General features: G+C 42.1%; 1 protein-coding gene across 1 annotated transcript; it reads right to left on the bottom strand.

The window, feature by feature from the left end:
- Nucleotides 1–74: 74 nt before the first annotated feature.
- LOC138651264 (urokinase plasminogen activator surface receptor-like) lies at nucleotides 75–25,685 on the bottom strand. Its single transcript, XM_069741328.1, has 9 exons — nucleotides 25,512–25,685; nucleotides 21,471–21,662; nucleotides 16,945–17,094; nucleotides 11,135–11,281; nucleotides 9,688–9,828; nucleotides 8,927–9,046; nucleotides 7,226–7,372; nucleotides 2,706–2,849; nucleotides 75–659 (listed from the first exon to the last, which is right to left on the bottom strand). The coding sequence occupies exons 1-9, from the start codon at nucleotides 25,585–25,587 to the stop codon at nucleotides 445–447; spliced, it is 1,332 nt and encodes a 443-aa protein (XP_069597429.1). The 5' UTR covers nucleotides 25,588–25,685; the 3' UTR covers nucleotides 75–444.
- Nucleotides 25,686–25,725: the final 40 nt, after the last annotated feature.

The raw sequence follows: 25,725 nt of genomic DNA, 5'->3' as shown, positions 1-25,725 counted from the left end.
GTACCAGACACAACCTATAGACAAGAGTGGCGCTGTTTGCGAATAGAAGAAAAAACCCTCTTTCTAATCCCATACACCTTCTTTTATTTCACATGCAATGTAATAATATAGACACCGCCGATCAACTGAATTTTAGAATTAAATCCACTTAACTAAACATGCAGGAAGGATTGTTCAGTGCCTAGGGGTACAGAGAGCGATGGGGGCCGGGCATTTCCAAACTTCAATTTCTAATTCTAAAAGAAAAGTTTTGGATGGGAGCATTTGGCCCCATTACACCCAGCTATCCCCTTGTGTGAGGATCTTACGCATTCAGAGAACCGCGGGGGCGGGGCTGCCTGTAATTGGTGGCTGCACAGAGAGAGGCTTTATTGTAGACATCAGCATTAGAGGAATTGTAATTATTGCCCAAAGCGAAAAAAAGACAGGACAGGACAGGCGATTTTAGGAAGATGCGATGAGTGTAAGGATAATGGATGTGAGAGTCATAGAACGCCGGATAGTGCAGAGAGGAGCCCTCCACCCCACCGCACTGCTGCACATAATGGAAGTCTTTATGCTTCTGTGATAATGTCCTTTCGCGTAGGTTATGGATGATCCAGCTTCACAAATCTCATCAGTGGTGCAGCCATGTAAGCTCTCTGTGTTAGTGGCACTTTCTATCGGAAATTAAGAGAAAGAAAAAAGATAAAACTAAGGATAAACTTAAAGCTGAGTCACTGTGTACATACATTACATTACTGATCCTGAGTTACATCCTGTATTACACTCCAGAGCTGCACTCACTATTCTGCTGGTGCAGTCACTGTGTACATACATTACATTACAGATCCTGAGTTACATCCTGTATTATACCCCAGAGCTGCACTCACTATTCTGCTGGTGCAGTCACTGTGTACATACATTACATTACTGATCCTGAGTTACATCCTGTATTATACCCCAGAGCTGCACTCACTATTCTGCTGGTGCAGTCACTGTGTACATACATTACATTACTGATCCTGAGTTACATCCTGTATTATACCCCAGAGCTGCACTCACTATTCTGCTGGTGCAGTCACTGTGTACATACATTACATTACTGATCCTGAGTTACATCCTGTATTATACTCCAGAGCTGCACTCACTATTCTGCTGGTGCAGTCACTGTGTACATACATTACATTACTGACCCTGATTTACCTCCTGTATTATACTCCAGAGCTGCACTCACTATTCTGCTGGTGCAGTCACTGTGTACATACATTACATTACTGATCCTGAGTTACATCCTGTATTATACTCCAGAGCTGCACTCACTATTCTGCTGGTGCAGTCACTGTGTACATACATTACTGATCCTGAGTTACATCCTGTATTATACTCCAGAGCTGCACTCACTATTCTGCTGGTGCAGTCACTGTGCACATACATTACATTACTGATCCTTAGTTACATCCTGTATTATACCCCCAGAGCTGCACTCACTATTCTTCTGGTGCAGTCACTGTGTACATACATTACATTACTGATCCTGAGTTACATCCTGTAATATACCCCAAAGCTGCACTCACTATTCTGCTGCTGCAGTCACTGTGTACATACATTACATTACTGATCCTGAGTTACATCCTGTATTATACTCCAGAGCTGCACTCACTATTCTCCTGGTGCAGTCACTGTGTACATACATTACATTACTGATCCTGAGTTACATCCTGTATTATACCCCAGAGCTGCACTCACTATTCTGCTGCTGCAGTCACTGTGTACATACATTACATTACTGATCCTGAGTTACATCCTGTATTATACTCCAGAGCTGCACTCACTATTCTCCTGGTGCAGTCACTGTGTACATACATTACTGATCCTGAGTTACATCCTGTATTATACCCCAGAGCTGCACTCACTATTCTGCTGCTGCAGTCACTGTGTACATACATTACATTACTGATCGTGAGTTACATCCTGTATTATACTCCAGAGCTGCACTCACTATTCTGCTGGTGCAGTCACTGTGTACATACATTACATTACTGATCCTGAGTTACATCCTGTATTATACTCCAGAGCTGCACTCACTATTCTGCTGGTGCAGTCACTGTGTACATACATTACATTACTGATCCTGAGTTACATCCTGTATTATACTCCAGAGCTGCACTCACCATTCTGCTGGTGCAGTCACTTTGTACATACATTACATTACTGATCCTGAGTTACATCCTGTATTATACCCCAGAGCTGCACTCACTATTCTGCTGGTGCAGTCACTGTGGACATACATTACATTACTGATCCTGAGTTACATCCTGTATAATACCCCAGAGCTGCACTCACTATTCTGCTGGTTGATATGAGATGAAGTCAACAAGCTTGTAGACAGGCATTCTGATGTGCTACTATAACAAAGTGCTAAAGACTTGTTTTTCCTTCGCAAGTTTACTGCAATGTCAGGTGTAAAGAGATCATTTATCCTAAAATGCAAGTCATCAAAGCAAACTCTAGAGACTCTCACACATTGGTCCAGGAAAGAATTCTGAGATATTTCAGCTCTGCAGCTTACAGAACTGTGAATGCAGCTCTGAAGTATATTATCGTAATCTAATGTGCACATTCCTGGTAACATTGCTTTCCACCTTTATCAAACACACTATAGATTTGATGCCAAAGTTTACTACTTTTATTCCGCTTTCCCCAGTAATGGTTGGAGCACTTACCACGCACTTCGGTTCTCATGTAGCGAATGCAGCGTTGTTCATTCCCGGTACATTTCAAGTTACTTCTTCCTAGACAACGGTCTGAGTTTGGGACGAAGCACGCCGGGCATGTAAGTCCATTTTCATCATCATTGGCTTGAGGCACTAAAAATGAGAGAGCAAAAGACAGAATATACTTATTGGTGCCCCTCTCCCGTTACCAATTGGTCATGAAGGTCTACAGTTGTCAAGAATTCCAGAATGATCTCTGAATATGTTGTAGATACATGAGAGGAGCTCACAATGGTAGAACCAGTGAGTCTTTACACCACCTTAGTTTTATGTATAGAAGAGCTTTGTAGACCACTAAATATCCTACACCAGTTTTGAGATGGTCAATGATGGACTTCTCTAAGGACGTGGATGGTCACCATACGGCTGACACTTGTGTAGCCTTCTCAGAAGTCTCCGTAAGTCAGAAGTTAATTACATCTGGATTATCTTGACTTGCCCTTGTGTTCTTATGGACAACTATTGTCTCACCTAATGACACCGAAAGTTGCAGAAGTCTTGATCCCCATCTCATGGTATGTTCATCCACCCAGCTCTCCTGCTGTCTGTCTATGAAGTGCACATAGTAAATCACCCAGCTTTGCACACAGACTTTCCCCTGCTCCTAGCATTCTCATGGTATGCCTTTCAGCTAACCTCAGCTTACCCTGTGCTATTTATGACCTTGTTTACTCAGGCTTGATTATATGCATCTGGTCCACTCTTAATTCTCTGACCAAGATGAACAGAGACCACTCCTCTCTGCTTCACATCTTAATGCACTTATTTGTATATATATTGCATAGCTCAAGTCTGCATAGAATTCAGTCTGCAGTGTGATTCCTATAAGTGTGTCCTAAAAGTGTGGATTACAGCAGAATTAAAACCTGAATTGAACCTGAAGGGAACTGAAGGTAACTGGCCAGTCACTGTATACAATGATTCTGTTTGTTTTCACTTTCACCCCTATAATCCTTCACTTTCTGCTACCTCCCCCAATCCCCACACCAAGTAAGGAACTGTTCAGCTCCTCTTCAATCCTTCCCATCCATCTCACCTCCTCCTCAGAACTGTTCCTTAACATACAATCCTCTGTCTCCAAGCACAGACAGCCACCTCATGCCCTCTCCTGCTCCCACCTGCTAACACTTTCTCTGCTCCTTCTCACTGCTGGTGATATCTCTCCAAATCCTGGTCCTCCTCACCATATTCCCACAATCATTTCTACCTCCCATCCACGCTCTATCACAACCTTCCGTAATCTCTCTAACCTTATACCCATTCACCCAGCCCCCGCCTCCCCAGTCCCACTAACAGGAGCTCTGTGGAACGCTCGCTCTGTCTGCAACAAGCTTTCTTACATCCATGATCTTTTTGTTACTACCAAACTTTCCTTCCTCGCCATCACCGAAACCTGGTTCACCCCTTCTGACATAGCCTCCCCTGCTGCACTCTCTTACGGTGGCTTCCACCTTTCTCACACACCCCCAGCAGCAAACATGGTGGAGGGGTTGGTTTTCTCCTGTCAGATAACTGCTCCTTCACCCCAATCCCACTGCCACCCTCTGTTACCCTCCTTCCTTTGAGGTGCACTCTGTGCGCATCTACTCCCCCTCCAACCTCCAACTGGCTGTCATTTACCGCCCCCCAGGGCCAGCCACCACCTTCTTTGATCACTTCACCACCTGCCTACTTCATTTCCTTTCCGCGGACATCCCCACTATCATCATGGGCGACTTCAACATTCCCATTGACACTTCCCTCTCAGCTGCCTCTAAGCTTCTATCTCTCACTTCCTCCTTCGGCCTCACTCAATGGTCTTCTGCAGCCACCCACGAAGATGATCACACACTGGACCTCATCTTCACCCACCTCTGCTCCCTATCTAACCTCTCTAACTCACCTCTTCCTCTCTCTGACCACAACCTTCTCACATTCTCATCTCTCTCCACTCCATGTCTACAACCCCCACCCCACAAACTTTCACACCCTCGCAGAAATCTTAAACATCTTGACCTACATTCATTCTCTGAATCCCTCCTCCCTCTCACAGACATAAGTTCCATACACAATGCGGATGATGCTGCCGCTCTATATAACACCACAATAGCTGTAGCTTTGGAATCTGCTGCCCCCCTAACACATACCAAAGCTCGCAAAATCAACAGACAGCCCTGTCACACCAGCCTGACCAAAGAACTGAGGCAAGCTTCCAGGGCTGCTGAGCGCAGATGGAAAAGATCCCACTCCAACAAGCACTTGATCGCATTTAAACAGTCCCTCACTACTTTCAAGACCACACTCGCCACAGCTAAACAAACCTACTTCTCATCTCTCATATCCTCTCTGTCTCACAACCCTAAACAGTTATTCAACACCTTCAATTCTCTCCTACGTCCCCCAGCACCTGCTCCCTCCCCACTCATCTCAGCTGAAGACTTTGCCTTATTTTTCAAGCAGAAGATTGATAGCATCAGAGACAGTTTTGGTCAACATCCCCCAGAGCCCTTCCTCCAGACTCCCAGCCCTCCAGCTCCAAAACCAGCTTCTCCACCATTACAGAAGATCAGCTCTCCACTCTACTCTCAAGATCACATCTCACCACCTGTGCACTTGACCCGCTCCCATCCCACTTCATCCCAAACCTCACCACAGTCTTCATCCCAACCCTAACCCATCTCTTCAACCTATCACTAACAACTGGTGTTTTCCCCTCAAGCTTTAAACATGCCTCAATCACACCTATCCTCAAAAAGCCCTCTCTTGACCCATCCTCTCTATCTAACTATTGCCCTATATCACTTCTCCCTTAGGTCTCCAAACTACTGGAACAACACGTCTACCTTGAACTGTCCTCCCATCTCTCTTCTTGCTCCTTATTTGACCGCTTACAATCTGGCTTCCGGTAACATCATTCCACTGAAACTGATCTAACTAAAGTCACCAATGACCTCTTAACCGCCAAGAGCAAGCGACACTACTCTGTCCTCCTCGTCCTCGACCTGTCGGCTGCCTTTGACACAGTGGACCATTCCCTATTATTACAGACCCTCTCATCCCTTGGCATCACAGACTTGGTCCTATCCTGGATCTCATCATACCTAACAGACCGGACATTCAGCGTCTCCCACTCACACACCACCTCCTCACCTCGCCCCCTATCTGTCAGAGTCCCACAAGGTTCAGTCCTTGGGCCCCTGCTCTTCTCCATTTACACCTTTGGCCTGGGACAGCTCATAGAATCTCATGGCTTTCAGTATCACCTCTATGCTGACCACACACAGATCTACATCTCTGGACCAGAGATCACCTCCCTACTAAATAGAATCCCTCAATGTCTGTCCACTATTTCATCCTTCTTCTCCGCTAGATTTCTGAAACTTAACATGGACAAAACAGAATTCATTATCTTTCCCCCATCTCACGCGACCCTCCCAACGAACCTATCCATTACAGTGCATGGCTGCCCACTCTCCCCAGTCCCACAAGCTCGCTGCCTCGGGGTAATCCTTGACGCTGATCTCTCCTTCAAACCACATATCCAAGCCCTTTCCACTTCCTGCTGACTTCAACTCAAAAATATTTCACGAATCCGTACATTCCTCAACCAAAAATCTGCAAAAACCCTAGTCCATGCCCTCATCATCTCTCGCCTTGACTACTGCAACCGCCTGCTCTGTGGCCTCCCCTCTAACACTCTCACACCCCTCCAATCTATTCTAAACTCTGCTGCCCGACTAATCCACCTGTCCCCCCACTATTCCCCGGCCTCTCCCCTCTTTCAATCCCTTCACTGGCACCCCATTGCCCAGAGACTCCACTACAAAACCCTAACCATGACGTACAAAGCCATCCACAACCTGTCTCCTCCATACATCTGTGACCTCGTCTCCCGGTACTTACCTACACGCAACCTCCGATCCTCACAAGATCTCCTTCTCTACTCCCCTCTTATCTCCTCTTCCCACAATCGTATACAAGATTTCTCTCGCATATCACCACTACTCTGGAACCCTCTACCACAACACATCAGACTCTCACCTACCATCGAAACCTTCAAAAAGAACCTGAAGACCCACCTCTTCCGACAAGCCTACAACCTGCAGTAGCCACCGATCGACCAAACCGCTGCATGACCAGCTCTATCCTCACCTACTGTATCCTCACCTATCCCTTGTAGATTGTGAGCCTTCGCGGGCAGGGTCCTCTCTCCTCCTGTATCCTCACCCATCCCTTGTAGATTGTGAGCCCTCGCGGGCAGGGTCCTCTCTCCTCCTGTACCAGTTGTGACTTGTATTGTTTAAGATTATTGTACTTGTTTTTATTATGTATACCCCTCCTCACATGTAAAGCGCCATGGAATAAATGGCGCTATAACAATAAATAATAATAATCCCAATGGTACACAAAAATCTACAATGATATCACAGAGGACAATACTCTACCCAGCAGATAGACTTATTTTCTTAATAACTGAATGATCCACTTACATGTTGGTAATGGCGCCTGGCACACATTATAGTCACAACACGTGGTGTTCATGAAAATAGTCTTGGTTGAGCTTCTTATGATGCCACTTCTGCTACATTCATTGCTTTTCCCACATCTCTTAGTAATTGTTACTTCTTCTCTACCATCTGGAAAACCAAAGAAATTCAACATGTATTCTGAAATAATTCATGACAATTTAAGGTAATGATAAAAATACAATATTAATCTTAGCACCCTCAGTACCCTCGTCAGAGGTAGTATAGTTATAACCAGTTATATACAGACCCAGAGTGGTTGTCAACTGCTGAGAGCCACTCATGATCTGGAGGACTAAATGTGAATTAGGGAGTAGAAAAACACAAAATGCAAAATAAAGTATAAAGTAAGTAATGTTAGAGATGTCACCTTCATCCTAATAAAAACAGAAGATAGAAGCAGAGTAAATTACAGAAACAACTAGAGTTGGAGTTTCCCTGACTGGCTTTAACAACCACAGAATGTCTAAACATCCATATGAAAACTATCACCAGCAAAGAACACAAATGTGACAACACAGATTAATCACAAGTACCCAGACATCTATTTTCAGTAAGCCAGGAGGCATAGACTGTTTGTTGCAACATATTGTGTTGTTATCCTGGATAGCAGAGATATAGGGTAATTGAACAATAGATGTTTGATAATAAGTTGATTGACCATTGTGTGGGACCCTGTGGCTTGTTGACCTGGAGAGCTGAGGATGAAAAAGTATGCAGATTGATTAAATACTCAAACAATGCAAGTTAATTTCATCACACCTGATGAAACCTGATGATGGCATGAAGGACAACAGTTATGAATGGATATTCCTCTGTAACAAGAGATCCAGAGAACCAGAGACTATTTATAAAACCACAGCCAGGAACACTCTACAACAGTAGTCAGGCCATCATGACTCCATCACAAGGGACACAGATTTGACATTCTACAGGACACCAGCTTGGTGGACCATGGTTCTGGATGGAAGAATACAGATCTGCTCCATTGACCATTACTGAACCCATGGATGTTTGGGGAAGTCAGGATTTGGACCCATCGATCACCTGGGCCCTATGGATACGTTTTGGAAAAGCCAGTGTTGGGACCCACCGGTCACCTGGCTCCATGGAGATTTACAGAGATGGCAGGTTGTGATCCTTCGGTCACCTGGTCTCGTACCACAATGGACTGTCAGCTTCCTAAAGTTGTCATTACCTCCTCTCTGTGTGCTGCAGGTGAGAGTAGTCAGCCTTGGAAGTCGCAGCTGCTTTAATCCAGGTGAGTCAGCAGAAGGGTCAGACTCTGATTTTGCACCATCTTGGGTATTTTACTAGGACTGTTTTATGGGTTATTGTCTGTTTGTGGTACAATAAACTTTTGCCACAAGGTTTAACCCTCACCCCGTTTTTCTGAGTAGTTTTATGCCCATTCAGTGGCATGAACACTAGTCCATGCAGTTTCTGGCCAGTGGACTAGAGCATCCGCTGACCTCTGTGTCTCCGCAACAAGCAGGAGGGAGGTTTAAATAGAAGCACCTGCAATGTGATAGGATAGGATAGATAGCAAATGGAAAGCACCTGTAATCCGAAAAGAATGGACGAAAGGTAATCAGCAGGCGGACAGTGACAGAATTTTCTGTAGCTCAACAGAGTTTAAGAGAAAAAGAAGGGTTTTTTTTTTACCGTATATACTTCTTACTCTTTCAAAAACACACACATCCTCCTCCGGCTGGCATAGATATGCCTTGTCCGAGCAGTTGTTGACATTGTAATCATGACAGAAGAAGCACCAAATGAAATGTCCTAAAACACAAAGAGGAAGAAGAATAATTACATTGTGACATAGGGTGGTGTCCAACAGAATAATCATTAAAGAGGTTTTCATAAGTCAATTGCTTATATTATACCTACCGAACACACACCACACCACTTTTTAAAACCCAATTAACAATTCAGGCAGTCAGCATGTATTAGTGGAAAAACTGAATCTTAGAGTAGCCCGATCTACTCCACAAAGGGTCAACTCTACAGATTGTGTTCAGTAGGAATGACAGGAATGCAAAGCGTCAACTCTGTTAGGTGTCAGGTCAATATGGCTCTGAGGGAAAACCCAGAGTTGGCTTTTCTTTTACTAAGTAGTTCAAACCTTGAGCATTTTTACAAAGTGATACACAAGCAATAATACATTCCTGTAAATAAGCCAGAATCAAGATCAAAAAGTCAAGGTCTCTTGGAGTACTGTCAACGCATCTACCAGCACATCCGCATGTAAATCAATGCAAGACATATTTTATCAAGCAATAAGGATTATCCATTTAATACTATACCTCTAACAAGGGCATACATTGAAATATATGGGAGTTCTGGAAATCAAGACGAGCAAGGTAGGTCAACCATCAGAGTTGACTCATCAACCATACGTGCCTATTGACCAATTTACTCACCTGTCTTCGTTTGTTGATTGTGGGTCGTATTATGGCACTTAACGTCTTCCAATAATCCAGGTTTGCCTAAATTGTGCAGCGCTCCGTTTTCTGTGCAAACATTTTTCGAGGCACAACCCATTGCATAGGCATAATTGGTTTCTACAAGAGTAACATGAAAGTCGGGAATGAAAATGAAGTCCAACTCCAACATCGGTAACTAAGTACAAGAAGCCATGAAATTCGAAGATGTATAGTTAGAGCATGGGTAGCAATGATCTAACATGGTTCATCATCATTTACTGACAAAACATCAATGAGATGTGCTACAAATGTCCGAGAGATGACATATCATCACACCACTTTAGATGTCATCCATACCATAGGCGGTATGCTCACAGACATGGACAGGTGTAGTTCTTTGCGGCAGTACAAACAACAGCAACTACGCACATCTTATTAAAAGAAATGCTTCATTGATCCAGTAGTATAAAAATCCACAAAAAATAGCTGAACACAACAGAACAAAACTTAAAAAGGCAGAAAAGAAATCTCCACTGCGCTTTGAGGCAACATGTTTCACACCTGCATGGTCCTTTCTCCAGACTTGACAAAGGACCATGCAGGTTTGAAACAAGTTACCTGGGAGTGCAGCAGATAATCCTTTTCTGACTTTTTACTCTTTGTGCTGTTGTGTTCAATTACTTTTTGTGCCTTTTCTACTACTGGATCAATAAAGCAGTTCATTTAAGAAGATTTGAGTCCGGCTATGGTTTGGACTGCTTCTATTACTGGAGTATTTTGCCACGCACATGGGCACGTGAGCTGATTGCTCCTTTTTCACATGTGCAGTTCTTTCCATTCATTTCTATGGGAGATCTGAAAGTTTCCAATTAAAAAAATTCCTATTGATATTCCATAAATGTCCCCATTTACGTTATTCTTTTCTGTCCCTTTTACAAATTCTATCATTTGCCATCACATTTGATTGTCTATCGAGATGACAGTCACTTTAACTAACAAATGGGTTGTCAACAAATTGCTTGCTCTTGTACTAGGCATTTTTTAAATATATTGATACGGAAAAAACAAAGGCAGCCATATTAGTTGTCACCCAGAAAATACCGGATCGTTAAAGGGTACGGATGTAGATGGGTTCAATAAATGGTGGAACAGGAGTGGTGAAAAGACTTGGTGGAAAGTATGAGGGTCCATAATCCACTCTGATCAAAACTCCTTGAGTGATAGGAGATGGGGGTCTATACCTTAAAAACATCCGGCCCATATGGGCAATAAAAACTATAGAGTCAAAAGAGTGGTGCCTTGTGATAGGATTCAACCTGTAGTTGTCATGTAGCTGTCTAGTACTAAAGCTTCCAGCGAGTCCCGTAGGGAATTTTATACCTGGAAGTTTAAAGTGCGACATGTAGACAAAAAACCACCCATTTTATGATTGGCCTTCGATTACCAAATGGAGCCGTCCTTTCATAAGCGATGCAATACTTCTCCTTTCCTGTACATGTCAGTGAGTATTTAGCTTCACACTTTTCCATGGGGGACGAAAGAAAGCAGGATGGGCACTGCACTCCATTTTCAGTGTTGTTTTCTGGTGGCACTAAAAGTAAAAATATACAATCTTGTGAAAGAGAAAGAAGACGTTATGGTGGATAGCACGAGAGAGATCACGCAGAATCCCACCAGTGCCATCATTTGAAAAACGTCAGAGGGATCATGTAAGGCGGTCTCCTCACTATCACCAATGTGATGTTCTGCACCCCTGGGGACACGCAAGGTCAGCTTGATACAGTTTTATATAGATGTCCCCTATCCAAACAGGCCCAGGGAGACACAAGTAGTGAGATGATGTAGCCTACGCAGTCACTGACATGGCATCACACTCGCTCACAACCCTGACAGGCTGAGAGGCCCCTTTCACTAGAACCAGTGAAACCAAGCACAGCCAGCCCAGTAGGATTGCCACCAGTTCCTCGTTAGATATAAGCCCAATTTGTTAATGGGATTATATAGGGCCAGAAACTAGCCCCGGTAGCATGGAAAGTTAAACTGAGAAATGTGTGGATTTGTGGATCGAGACAAAAGAGCAGCCAAAAATTAAATTATATATTTAATAGCCTTAAGGGCACACTAGACAAGACACTATATATACAATGGATACATATACAATGGTCAGATATGCAAATACAGATGGCGGAAGGCCAAAAAGATATAAGCAGAATATATGTCAATTGCTGGGATAGTGTTCGACTGTGTGCATGCTGGGCCATAGAGGGTATGAACTCCCAGCTATCTCTTTGTTCACTTCTCAGCATGTTATTCAACAGTTTCGAAGTGACCAGCAAGCATACAAGAGAGAGCCCACATGGCTTTACACTAGCCTTTATCCCTTGTGGGTCACTCCCCTCCTGCCCTCTGGGCTAAACCTAAATCTTCTCCTCTTGCCTCTGGCAGCTACTAACTCCAAAACCAAAGATGAGTCATAACTCCTTAATAAAGTCAGAAGAAATCACTGCACTCATTTGGTTTTCAAAAGCATTAATAAGTAAGTTTATTTGATTTGAATCGGTGAAGAGATATTTAGGCGAATTGACGTTTCGGCCAACCCGTGGCCTTGTTCACAATATCGCCTGTTGGAACTCTGCTGCATATAAAGAAGGACCCTTTACTTTTTGATGAATCAGAAAGAGTGATATGGCAATATAACCCAGTTAGTATGTAAGATAGCGTATGCATAGCGTATGCCACGGGTTGGCCGAAACGTCAATTCGCCTAAATATCTCTTCACCTATTCAAATCAAATAAACTTACTTATTAATGCTTTTGAAAACCAAATGAGTGCAGTGATTTCTTCTGACTTTATGAGTTGTGGGATTGAATATCCCATTCACTGGCACCGTGAACTGTACTGATTGAGTGCTGGCTTTCATTTCCCTTCTACAATAACTCCTTAATAAATGGTCCAAGGGAGGCGGCCTTGGCGCCATCAGATCCGGCCGGGCACCTGCTACACGTTAAGACTAAACACAGCTTTCCTATATGATTTCTACTATCTGTTCTATATATCTCAATAACCCTTGGTGCTAGAACAGGTGAGACCCAGGGGGGAATTCGCCATGTTCTGGGGATCTTGGAAATATACACGATGTACAGCTAGGACGTAGAGTATCTCCATAACTCCTAAAGAAATCATAGCTGACACAACAAAACAGTTAGACTGCATGGTTTGGATCCAGCAGGGGGTCTTTCTGTAGGAGTTATTTGGTGGGGTGTATGAATTCTGTCTTTGAGCTGAGAAGCTGGGCTTCCCCTGCTGAACCAGGTGTCCTATTACAACTGCAAATTGCCTCTTCTGAGAAAAAGAGGACTTAAACTCTATAGCGCCACCTGTTGGAAGTAGCGATCCTACAAGTCACAATCAACCCTTTAACGAGTCGTGCAATATGACTTAGGATAAAAGCCAAATCAATATCTCAATTCGCAGTCACGGTGTTTCAGGCTGTTGGCCCTCGTCAGTGCGAAGCATGAGAACTGATTTGGCTAGGTGAGAGGCTCTGGACTGGGGTCTATTACAACTTCACATTTTCAGGAGGATGGTAAACTGTCAATCCCTCCATCCTTCATAGAGGTCATAAAGGTTGCTGTTCTGGTGTAGTCATGTTAGGGTCTGAGGGGATCAATAACCTACATAGAAGGAAAGGGCCCATATAGAGAAGTTGAAACTTGGCCTCTGATTATGGAGCCGGGACCTGCTGTTTCTATCCATCCTCAATGCCTGTAAATCTTGGGCTGAAACCACATACATTTCTTTCAAAAGGAGTATCCTGCACAAGTTCTTATACCTCAACATCAAAAAGTAAGAGACCAACCAGGACTTGGAACACTCTCTATGAGCCCCATAGCAGCCAAACAGTCTATAATTTGCACTCCCTTTACTAAGATGATACAACAATGTTCTCTCAATTACCTCAAGAAAGGAGTCTCACTGGTATTATGTCATCCCACCTGTCATGCTGTAACGATCTTCAGTAAGGAAGGGGGCATCCAACTGTCCCTGGAACTCGGACTTTAAACTATCCGTGTCCCGGGGTTACTCTTGAAGGTAGAGAGGCCGAAGTCTCCAACCTTACTATGCTCCTGTTAAAGCTTGATCTGTCCCCTCCCCCACTCCATGAGGCGTGGGACAGAAATGTAAGGTAAACAAGACAAAACAGGGATAACAGAAAACCTCTATCATACAAAAGCACTAACCAACAATAGGGAGGAGGATAGGGACGGGGAGGGATAAACTAAATGGGAACAGGGGCCAGGAGATAAACATACACGTACTACAGCAAACCACAGATCATTACTACTCCAATCTCTAAGATTTAGCACTCAGCACAGGAAGGCAAATCTTTCACCAGCAAGGACAAGAAGGTCTCACCAGTTTTTATAGGAAGAGATAATCACCAAATCAGAATCAACTGAAATTGAGCTGCATGTTTCTGACCAACATAGAAAGGGTTGTTAACTTCTTCAGCACCAGAGAAAAGCAAATCCATTTAACATGGCACACAAATCACAACATGTCTAAAGAAGACCTACGATTCATTACCTGAAATGACTGTCTAACTCCAGGTCTTATAGGGACACGTGACACCATAGCTGCACTCACTATTCTGCTGGTGCAGTCACTGTGTATATACATTACTGGTCCTGAGTTACATCCTGTATTATACCCCAGAGCTGCACTCACTATTCTGCTGGTGCAGTCACTGTGTATATGCATTACTGGTCCTGAGTTACATCCTGTATTATACCCCAGAGCTGCACTCACTATTCTGCTGGTGCAGTCACTGTGTACATACATTACATTACTGATCCTGGGTTACATCCTGTATTATACCCCAGAGCTGCACTCACTATTCTGCTGGTGCAGTCACTGTGTACATACATTACATTACTGGTCCTGAGTTACATCCTGTATTATACCCCAGAGCTGCACTCACTATTCTCCTAGTGCAGTCATTGTGTACATACATTACATTACTGATCCTGAGTTACATCCTGTATTATACCCCAGAGCTGCACTTACTATTCTGCTGGTGCAGTCACTGTGTACATACATTACATTACTGATCCTGAGTTACATCCTATATTATACTGCAGAGCTGCACTCACTACTCTGCTGGTACAGTCACTGTATACATACATTACATTACTGATCCTGAGTTACCTCCTGTATTATACTCCAGAGCTGCACTCACTATTCTGCTGGTGCAGTCACTGTGTACATACATTACATTACTGATCCTAAGTTACATCCTGTATTATACTCCAGTGCTGCACTCACTATTCTGCTGGTGCAGTCACTGTGTACATACATTACATTACTGATCCTGAGTTACATCCTGTATTAAACCCCAGAGCTGCACTCACTATTCTGCTGGTGCAGTCACTGTGTACATACATTACATTACTGATCCTGAGTTACATCCTGTATTATACCCCAGAGCTGCACTCACTATTCTGCTGGTGCAGTCACTGTGTACATACATTACATTACTGATCCTGGGTTACATCCTGTATTATACCCCAGAGCTGCACTCACTATTCTGCTGGTGCAGTCACTGTGTACATACATTACATTACTGATCCTGGGTTACATCCTGTAGAATACTCCAGAGCTGCACTCACTATTCTGCTGGTGCAGTCACTGTGTACATACATTACATTACTGATCCTGAGTTACATCCTGTATTATACCCCAGAGCTGCACTCACTATTCTGCTGGTGCAGTCACTGTGTACATACATTACATTACTGATCCTGGGTTACATCCTGTATTATACCCCAGAGCTGCACTCACTATTCTGCTGGTGCAGTCACTGTGTGCATACATTACATTACTGATCCTGAGTTACATCCTGTATTATACTCCAGAGCTGCACTCACTATTCTGCTGGTGCAGTCACTGTGTACATACATTACATTACTGATCCTGAGTTACATCCTGTATTATACCCCAGAGCTGCACTCACTATTCTGCTGGTGCAGTCACTGTGTACATACATTACATTACTGATCCTGAGTTACCTCCTGTATTATACCCCAGAGCTGCACTCACTATTCTGCTGGTGCAGTCACTGTGTACATACATTACATTACTGATCCTGAGTTACATCCTGTATTATACCCCAGAGCTGCACTCACTATTCTGCTGGTGCAGTCACTGTGTACATACATTACATTACTGATCCTGAGTTACATCCTGTATTATACTCCAGAGCTGCACTCACTATTCTGCTGGTGCAGTCACTGTGTACATACATTACATTACTGATCCTGGGTTACATCCTGTATTATACCCCAGAGCTGCACTCACTATTCTGCTGGTGCAGTCACTGTGTACATACATTACATTACTGATCCTGGGTTACATCCTGTAGAATACTCCAGAGCTGCACTCACTATTCTGCTGGTGCAGTCACTGTGTACATACATTACATTACTGATCCTGAGTTACATCCTGTATTATACCCCAGAGCTGCACTCACTATTCTGCTGGTGCAGTCACTGTGTACATACATTACATTACTGATCCTGGGTTACATCCTGTATTATACCCCAGAGCTGCACTCACTATTCTGCTGGTGCAGTCACTGTGTGCATACATTACATTACTGATCCTGAGTTACATCCTGTATTATACTCCAGAGCTGCACTCACTATTCTGCTGGTGCAGTCACTGTGTACATACATTACATTACTGATCCTGGGTTACATCCTGTAGTATACTCCAGAGCTGCACTCACTATTCTGCTGGTGCAGTCACTGTGTACATACATTACATTACTGATCCTGGGTTACATCCTGTATTATACCCCAGAGCTGCACTCACTATTCTGCTGGTGCAGTCACTGTGTACATACATTACATTACTGACCCTGAGTTACATCCTGTATTATACCCCAGAGCTGCACTCACTATTCTGCTGGTGCAGTCACTGTGTACATACATTACATTACTGGTCCTGAGTTACATCCTGTATTAGACTCCAGAGCTGCACTCACAGTTCTTTAGCCTTTAGAGCTGAACTTTCTTAACATTCTTTTGTTCAGTGTTTGCTTCTGATTTGTATTATTTGTAGGAACAAATGACTGCACAAAGTATAAAATGAGTAAATCTCAGCTGCTTTAATATTACAACACACAGGTGAGACCTTAAAAGTGAATATAATAATGAAGTGAGTGAAATACTAATAAGTAGAGAGACACTTACAGATCTGCGGGGCGGGTGTACAGCTGTCGGTGTTGCAGCAGGTGACGGCATATGACGTTTTTAGCACCGGGGTAGTGAAGCTCTCGCTGACGTCACATTCTTTCGCTTCTATACAGTCTCTTTTTATGAAGATTTCCTGCGATTGATCATCTATGATAAAGTAAAGATAATAGAACTTTAGACCCTTGAATGAAGAAAACAATCCCAGTATCCCATTGGCTCCCCATGTTATAGCAGATGCTGGGATTCTGCAGCCCCCGACACACAAGAATTATTATATGTATATTGTATTATTTCTACAATATATGATACTGGTATTTGTATACTGTACATCACTCTTATACACTATATGGCACTATTATTTGTATATTCTATGACACTATTATTTCTACAATATATGATACTGGTATTTATATACTGTATATCACACTTATTTGTACTGTACACTGTACAACACTGGTATATAAATATTTATGACAGTATAATTATTCCAATGTACGGCACTCGTATTATCTGCATATGCGCCTCTGGGAATTTAAATATGGTAATAGCCTCTTCAGAAGGATTCGATCTCTGGCACCACCTACTGGATCTACTTGCATAATGCTCAGTATATCACTCTTATTTGTATACTGTATGGCAGTATTATTTCTATAATTTATTACATGGTTATTGGTACACTGTGTATAACTCTTACTTGGATATTGTATGTCACGGTTATTTCTCCACTGTATGTCACTATTATTTGGGCTTCCATAACCCCTCAGCAGTGCCACAGACTGATCGCCGCCAATCCACGCCGCATTGATGCAGTAATTGATGCAGAAGGAGCCCCGACCAAGTATTGAGTGCATTTACTGAACATACATTTCAGTAGGGAACATTTCAGATTTTATAATAATTTTTTCCAGTTGGTGTTATAAAGTATTCTAATTTACTGAGATAATGACTTTTGGGTTTTCATTGGCTGTAAGCCATAATCATCAACATTAACAGAAATAAACACGTGAAATAGATCACTCTATGTGTAACGACTAATATACGAGTTTCACTTTTTGTATTGAAGAACTGAAATAAATTAACTTTTTGATAATATTCTAATTTTGTGAGAATCACCGGTATTTTCTACGTCACCTGCAATATGGTAATCCTAAGGACTTTGCTATGCCCTTTAAGTGGATCTATCCCATTTTGGACCTTTCGGGCCCTGAAAATTTTATTGTGGGTCACCCCAATCCTGCACAATTTTTTAGTTATGGCCTTAAGGCAATGTGCACACGTGGCGGCTTTTGATGCGTTGCCGCACGGATTCGCATCAAATCCATAGTGTAGTATACAGCCAATGTTAGTCTATGTGAAATTGACATTTGTTGTGCTGCGGAAAAAAACAAAACACACAGAATAGCAGCTTTTTTTCCCCGCAGCATATCAATTCTTTTTGCAGATCTGCAGCGTTTCTGCACCCATTGACTTCCATTGAGTCAGGCACATCCGCAGCAAAACCGCAGGTGTGAAAAAAAGATCTGCGGGTTTGCTGCGGAAGAAACGCTGCCGATCAGGAGGAGGGAGTGTGTGGGCAGAGTGTGGGTGGAGCTATGTGCGTGTATGTGTGTGTGCTGGTGTCAGCGTGAATCTATGTCTGTGTGCTGGTGTGCGCGAGTCTGTGTGTCTGTGTGTGTGCGCGGGTGTCCCCGCGATGAAGTGACAGCGGGGGTAATCCTCCGTGATGTATATCCCTCTGCCGCTGCCAGGAGAAAGGTCACTTAAGTTCATTCTCTCGCCGGCAATGCTGTGTGAGAAAATTCCCACGCAGCATTGCCATAAAGCAAGAGAATGAACTATAGTAACCTCTCAGTGATGCACTGCCGGAGCCCTTGTCTCCTGTCAGTGTGTCACTGAGGGTCCTATAGAGCAGTGACATCACCCGATGTCACTGTTCTATAGGGGAGATCGTCGTGGGACACTCGTTATTAATTGGACTACGGCGGATAGGGAGTATACGGTTGGTTTATTATTTTTTATTTTTTGCAGGTGGCGTGGTTGTAAGTATGGTGAAATTAAAAATTGTAAAATACTTTTTTATGGCTGTGTCTTTTTTAACTCTTTCACTACTATAGGATTAGTAATGGATAGGCGTCTTATTGACGCTTCTCCATTACTAACCGGGCTTGATTTCACCTTACAATACAAAGGTGACATTAACTCCTTATTACTCCATATGCCACTACTACAGGGCAGTGGGAAGAGAGAGGCTAAGTGCCAGAATTGGGACATCTGACAGATGCGCCATTTCTGGGGCGGCTGGGACCTGGCATTTGTAGCCGGGGGGGCCAATATCCATGGCCCCTCTCTAGGCTATGAATATCAGCCCGCAGCTGTCAGCATAGCCTTTCTGGCTATAAATTATAGTGGGACCCCATGTCATTTTTGGGGGGGTCCCCCTGTTTTAATAGCCAGTAAAGACTAAATAAATATACTGTGGGCTGATATTCATAGCCTGGGAAGATCCATGGGTATTAACCCCTTCCCAGGCTATAAACATCAGCTCCCGACTTTCCCTCTATGGCGCAAAAAATTATTCGGGAGCCCATGCCATTTTTTTTTCAATTTTTTTTATTTAAATTAAACAGATATTGCGTTTAATAATGCAGATTTTTGAGTGCTTGTGTGTTCTTAACTCTTTATGTACCATTTTATTATGTTTATTACTAAATATCAGCCTTGGCATTATCTATCTAGCTATCTATCTCTAGATCTATCTATCTGTGTGTAAACATTCATCAATGGAGTATGTAAATGAAGAGGTTGGACAAGAAATGACATCACAATTCTTTTTTTGTTGTTGTTCAATAATAGATCTTTATTTAGCTTCCAAAAATGCATACAAATCTGCATGAAACTCCAAATGAAAAACGCATCAAATCTGCGTTTTCTGCCAAGAGAGGAAGAATCTGCACAGAAAATTCCACAGGCAAATCTGCAATGTGTGCATATACACCTTAATCAACCTTGGTGCCCGCTGAGAAGTTTTGTGCCCAAGGTCTGAGATCTTGAGGCTCTTTTTTGGTGATTATATTGCACACTCTATAGGTCTATTGTCATGAATGATCAACTTTCCTGGAGATTTCACCAGCTACTATCCATCTGTTTATCTGCAGCGTTATGAAAAAAAATCAACCTGAGGGATTGCTCATTAAAAACAGCAGCGCAAGTCGTCATTCTTATAATTTTTCAGTAAATTTGCTTCAATTAAATACAACATATTGTTTTACTTTCATCTGCAGTAGATGAATCCCCCAAGGACTAACTCACTATTCAGGCTATTCCGTAACTTGTTTATTAAGTTGCTTAAAGGGATTGTCCATTTGGGTCAATAACTTCTTCTTAAAACTCTTCAATTTCCCCACAGCATCCCCACAGGAAAAATGAAGCATTGCACCCTTTACACTGAAATCCATAAGCTCCTCCACGTTGGGTCCTCCAGAGATCAAAACATTTTTTAATCTGCTCCAATTAAAAATTATATAAATACAAAGATTTTGAGGCATTAAAATAAAACTCCTTATAAGAACAGCAAAGGGCATTTCTTATAGAAATAAACCTTATAAATCTTACTCTGTGAGATGGGATTCTTGAAAGCAACAAGTATAATTTGGATAGATATAGATATGCCATATTGGTTGTCAATCCGTTCTCTCAAAATAATTAACTTTAATTATTGACAAAATTCTATAGATGAGAAAATAACTTCAATGCCAATCGAATTTGTGTCCATTTTTTAGGCATTTGGTTAATGCTGTGAATTTGAGCCAGCGTAAAAGCAGAGGCAGGGAACGCAGCAGCAATTTTGAGGCGAATCTGGATAACGAGAACCCGTCACAGCTCAGGAATAGAGAAAGAAAGTCGTAAAACACTGAAGAAACCACACAGACTATACATGCTCATAAAAAATGCCAAATGGATCATCAGTATTACATTTCTTTTTATAGATACTTTACAATTATGTTCATAGGAAACTGTATTCGGTCTTATACAATTTTTAACTGCTGATGTAGAAAAAAAAAGCATATGAATGTAAAAATCTAAATACGGATAAAAAAAATTGGATTTTTCTTCTTTTGTACGCTGGCCTTAAATTATGGCTAAACAGCCATATTGAAAAATGGATTGACGACCGTTGAGCACACGGACCAAAATTGATAATGAAAGCTGCATTTGCATTAAAGAGGTCTAAGAAGGGTAGAATGCAGTCCTAGGAGACTTCACAGCTTTGCACATGTTTTTTTCAGGGCAATTGGAAGGTTTTTTCAATATTTCCCAATTGCGATAGACTGAAATTTTGGAAAAAATTTGTCAATTTCAAATTTTTTAACAAATGTGCTCCTCTCTACAAAATACAGTTTTAAGGGGCGAGTTATTTTTCAGAATTCAGTGGATGAAGCCTCCTAAAATACAAATTACCCAAAAGTGAAATGAATGCATTTACTTAAAAAAAATTTTTTTAAATCAGGTGTGTGTGGACTCACATTTTGTTGTTTTCACATATATAGAGCCACAGACTTCCTCCGGTGAGGTACACGTGCGGTTAAATCCCAAACAGATCGGCTGCCCGTCGACAATATCCCGATATAGGACCTTGTTGCCATATTCAGTAGCGTAAATTTCATCGTTAGCTTTTTGTAAAATCCAACTACAGGCCGTGCACTGGAGGCAAGAAGCTACAAGAGAAAAATAATATTGAGCCGTCATCGGGGAGGAAAGAGCCGACCGAGGAAGATGCGCATGATCTTAATACGATGCTCTATCGGGAGAGGCCTATGCTGTGTGTTTGTAGTGGTTGTGATGAGGGTTGTCCTCGTTGCAACAGTCGAAACCATAGCCGGTAGTGATGAGCGAGCGTGCTTGGATAAGGAGCTATCCGCGTATGCTCGTGTGTTAGACGAATGCCTTCGGCATGCTCGAATACTATGCTCGAGCCCCCGCGGCTGCATGTCTCACGGCTGTTCGACAACCACAACACATGCAGGGATTTCCGGTTTGTTAGGCAATCCCTGCATGTGTTGCGCCTGTCAAACAGCCGCGGGGATTCGAACATAGTATTTGAGCATGCCGAAGATACTCTATTAGCACACGAGCATGCTCGCTCATCACTAATAGCCGACAATCATCTTCTTAAAAGAATTGCTTTATTGATCCTGCAGTATAAAAAGGCACAAAGATGGTTGAACACAACAGCGCAAAAATTAAAAAGTCAAAAAAGAAATATCCTCTGCGCTCCCGGGCAACATGCTTCAGACCCACATGGTCCTTTGCTTTGACAAACAGTTCTTTTTGGGGAGGTTGGGTTTTTTTCTGTCGTTTCCTGATCATTTTTCAGTTGTTTTTTTGGGGGGGGGTTTAGAGGGTTTACCTATCGTTTTTGTGACACTTTCTTTACTGTCATTTTTTTTTTTTTTTTACAGCATAGAATAATGAAGAAAGCGCTAAAGGTTTTTGTTTTGTTTTTTAAGGAAAAATGATGACTCCAAAATTTGTCTGAGCCTTTTTATTGAATTGTATTTCAAACGGCGGTAAATGCCAGAAAAATGGTTGGATCATTTTTTTTTTTAACCTTTTGTCATTTTTAGAGAACCGAAGAGTCTAAAAGCTCCAATTTATGAAGGGATTTTTTTTCTACAGAGAAAAGGCAGATGTTCATTCTTTCGAACATTTTTTTGATAGGCGGTTTCCGTTGTGGACTCCGCCAGAAAAAGCGATCGTGGACACATAGCCAAATGGTGGGCATGTCTCGAAGCAGTTATCGCTCGAAAACTTATCATTTTGGACCACCTCGAAAGAACTCTGTGTACATGTAGCCAATAGGCTAAAGGAAGTGACTGGTCCATGCTTCAGGGGGATTCCATAGTTCACTGGGAAGGCTCAAAAGATGCCTATAAGACATTTTGGGGGGCGTTTTCCCAGCAGTTTTTGCTTAAAAATCTTTTAAGTTTTTTTTTTTTATTGTTTAATTCAGTTAAAAAAAAACAGCAGTAAAAAATAGACACCACAAAAATTATGCACAAAAGCTCAAAGAATTAAAAAAAAAACACACCAACTACAAATGTTAAAGAAGACGCTTCACGGAAAAAAACACACAAAAAAAACGCTGGTGTTTGCTAAAGCATCATCCTCTTGAAAAACACAGTAGAGGTCATGTGTACATACCCTTAGGTTATGTTCACACATTGCATTTTTGTTGCGTTTTTTTGTCATTAATTTTTTTGTGCAAATTAAAAGTTGTTGTTTTTTTTTTCGGTAGTAGTAAAAGTTATGAGATTTCAGTAATCTCATACACACAATTGTTCCTTTTTTTCGGAAAAATTATGCTTTCTTTACATTTTTTTCAGCATTTTTACAGCTTTTTCTTTTTCCGCCATAGAAAGCAATGAGAAAGTGCCAAAAATGAAACCATGTGTTTTGACTGCTTTTTTGGTGAATGAAACTAACTTTATTCAACATGTACGGTAGACAAATCTGCACCAATAAAGCAGCAAAACCTGTTTTGTTTTTAGCAGCTTTTTTTTTTACTGCCAAGAGAGCAGGTTTTGACTGCCTGAAAAAAAAACGCAGCCAAAAAAGCAACTTGTGAACATAGCCTAAGGCCGGCTTCACACTTGCGAGTTTTACGGACGTAAGAGCGCAGAAACTACGTCCGTAAAACTCGCAAAAAATACGGCACAATTATTCTCTATGATATGCTCCTATCTGCCGTATTTTACTGATCAGTATTATACGGCTTTCTACGGCCGTACAAAATCGCAGCATGCTGCGTTTGTCACCGTACTGCGCAAGAAATACGCCAATGAAAGTCTATGGAAGCGTGAAAAATACGGATTACACACGGACAAGCAGTGTGACTTGCGAGAAATACGCAGCGGTGTTAGAGAGAAAAGCCGGCAATTCAGTGCGGTGTACAGTAAAATCACACTGACAGCTTACAGTAGAATAGGTAGAATAAATGTGTACACATAGAATAGGTATATATATATATATATATATATATATATATATATATATATATATCAGTGAGACACATATATGTATATATATTAAGCCTGGGAGCTTTCTAGGTAAGTTCCCACGATCTATGAACATCCAGCAGAGGGCGCCTCACCGCAAATGAAGCTAAATATAGATCATTGATCTATATTTAGCCTCATTCCCCGGGGTTTTGCAGCGAGGAGCAGCCTGCATTAGCAAAGCTCCTTGCTGCAAAATGTTTTAACCCCTTCAGAAGGATTTACATCGTTGGACGTTACAGATCTGCGGAGGGTAAGTATATTGTTGGTTTATTATGTTTTTTCTTTCACAGAACGAGGGTCTTCAGTGACTGGATTGGGCGTAGAATAAAATACTCCAACAACCATTGTTTTTATTTCATTAAAATAATTTTAAATAATGTGTTTGTGTTTTATTTAACCCTTTACTACAATTGGATTAATAATGGATAGGTGTCATAATTGACGCCTCTCCATTATTAATTAGGCTTAATGTCACCTTACAATAGCAAGGTGGCATTAACCCTTCATTACCCCATATCCCACCGCTACACGGGAATGGGAAGAGAGTGGCCAAGTGCCAGAATAGGCGCATCTTCCAGATGTGCCTGTTCTGGGGTGGCTGGGGGCAGATATTTTTAGCCAGGGGGGGGCCAATAACCATGGACCCTCTCCAGGCTATTAATATCTGCCCTCAGTCACTGGCTTTACTACTCTGGCGGAGAAAATTGTGCGGGAGCCCACGCCAATTTTTTCCGCCATTTAACCCTTTATTTTAAGAGCTAGAACGGCCAAATTTTGCAGATACACACTACTGACATTAGTAGTGTGGAATCTGCAAAAAAAAATGGAGAGAAGACATGGTTTACTGTATGTAAACCATGTCTCAAATCATGTCGGGTTTTAGGAAGGAGAAAGAAAAAGCCGGTAATTGAATTACCGGCTTTCAAGCTGTATAGCGCTGGAAAAAATATTAATATATATACATATATGTGTCTACTGACTATATATATATATATATATATATATATATATATATATATATATATATATATATATATATATATATATATATATAAACAGTATATATATATATTTTTTTCTTTTTGGGACACATGGATCATTTCTATAGCGGTATGTTGGTTTTGCAAGCCTGCGAGAAAACCACGCAGTACGGATGCCATACGGTTTACATACGGAGGATGCCATGCGCAAAAAACGCTGACACACCCTGCCTACGGAGGAGCTACGGACCACTATTTTCGGGACATTTCAGCGTATTACGGCCGTAATATACGGACCGTATTTTCATACGCTGAGTATGAAGCCGGCCTAAAACTGCAAAACTAGGTTCGATTCGCGAGTGAACATTCAATTTTGCTCCGTTTGTAACAGATCCATTTTTTTTTTTTGAATAGTGGATCTAGTCCAAACACGTGATATGATGATCGGACGGATGAAGACCAATGACGTAATTCCCTAATAAAACTTTGCATGCATTCGCGCCAAGAAAGTGATCTTGTCACCCACCTGTAGATATGAGGGCAGAGATGGCGCATACGGCAGAGGCTGCGCTCTTCATGGTGTCGACAGCGCGGCAGAACATGAGCCGAGAACAGTTGTTTGTTCAGTCCATCCCAGCGCAGAACCGATTCTCCGGAGACGCCGACCATTTACCAAACAGGAACTTACAGCAGTCAGGGGAATTGCAGGAAAAAACAAAGCTGGGTCCACATAGAAAAAA

The sequence above is a fragment of the Ranitomeya imitator genome, chromosome 10 (genome assembly GCF_032444005.1).
Source record: "Ranitomeya imitator isolate aRanImi1 chromosome 10, aRanImi1.pri, whole genome shotgun sequence".
NCBI classification, from domain to species: domain Eukaryota; kingdom Metazoa; phylum Chordata; class Amphibia; order Anura; family Dendrobatidae; genus Ranitomeya; species Ranitomeya imitator.
Note: the sequence above shows the minus strand (reverse complement) of the source record. Positions and strands in the feature narration are given on the sequence as shown.

Excerpts from the sequence above, each read along its gene's own strand:
- LOC138651264 (XM_069741328.1), bottom strand. The coding sequence starts at position 25,587 with ATGTTCTGCCGCGCTGTCGACACCATGAAGAGCGCAGCCTCTGCCGTA. Across the intron at positions 9,829-11,134 it reads TGAAAGGACGGCTCCATTTG|AAACCAATTATGCCTATGCA; the intron begins GTAATCGAAGGC and ends TTACTCTTGTAG. Across the intron at positions 660-2,705 it reads CATGAGAACCGAAGTGCGTG|AAAGTGCCACTAACACAGAG; the intron begins GTAAGTGCTCCA and ends AATTTCCGATAG.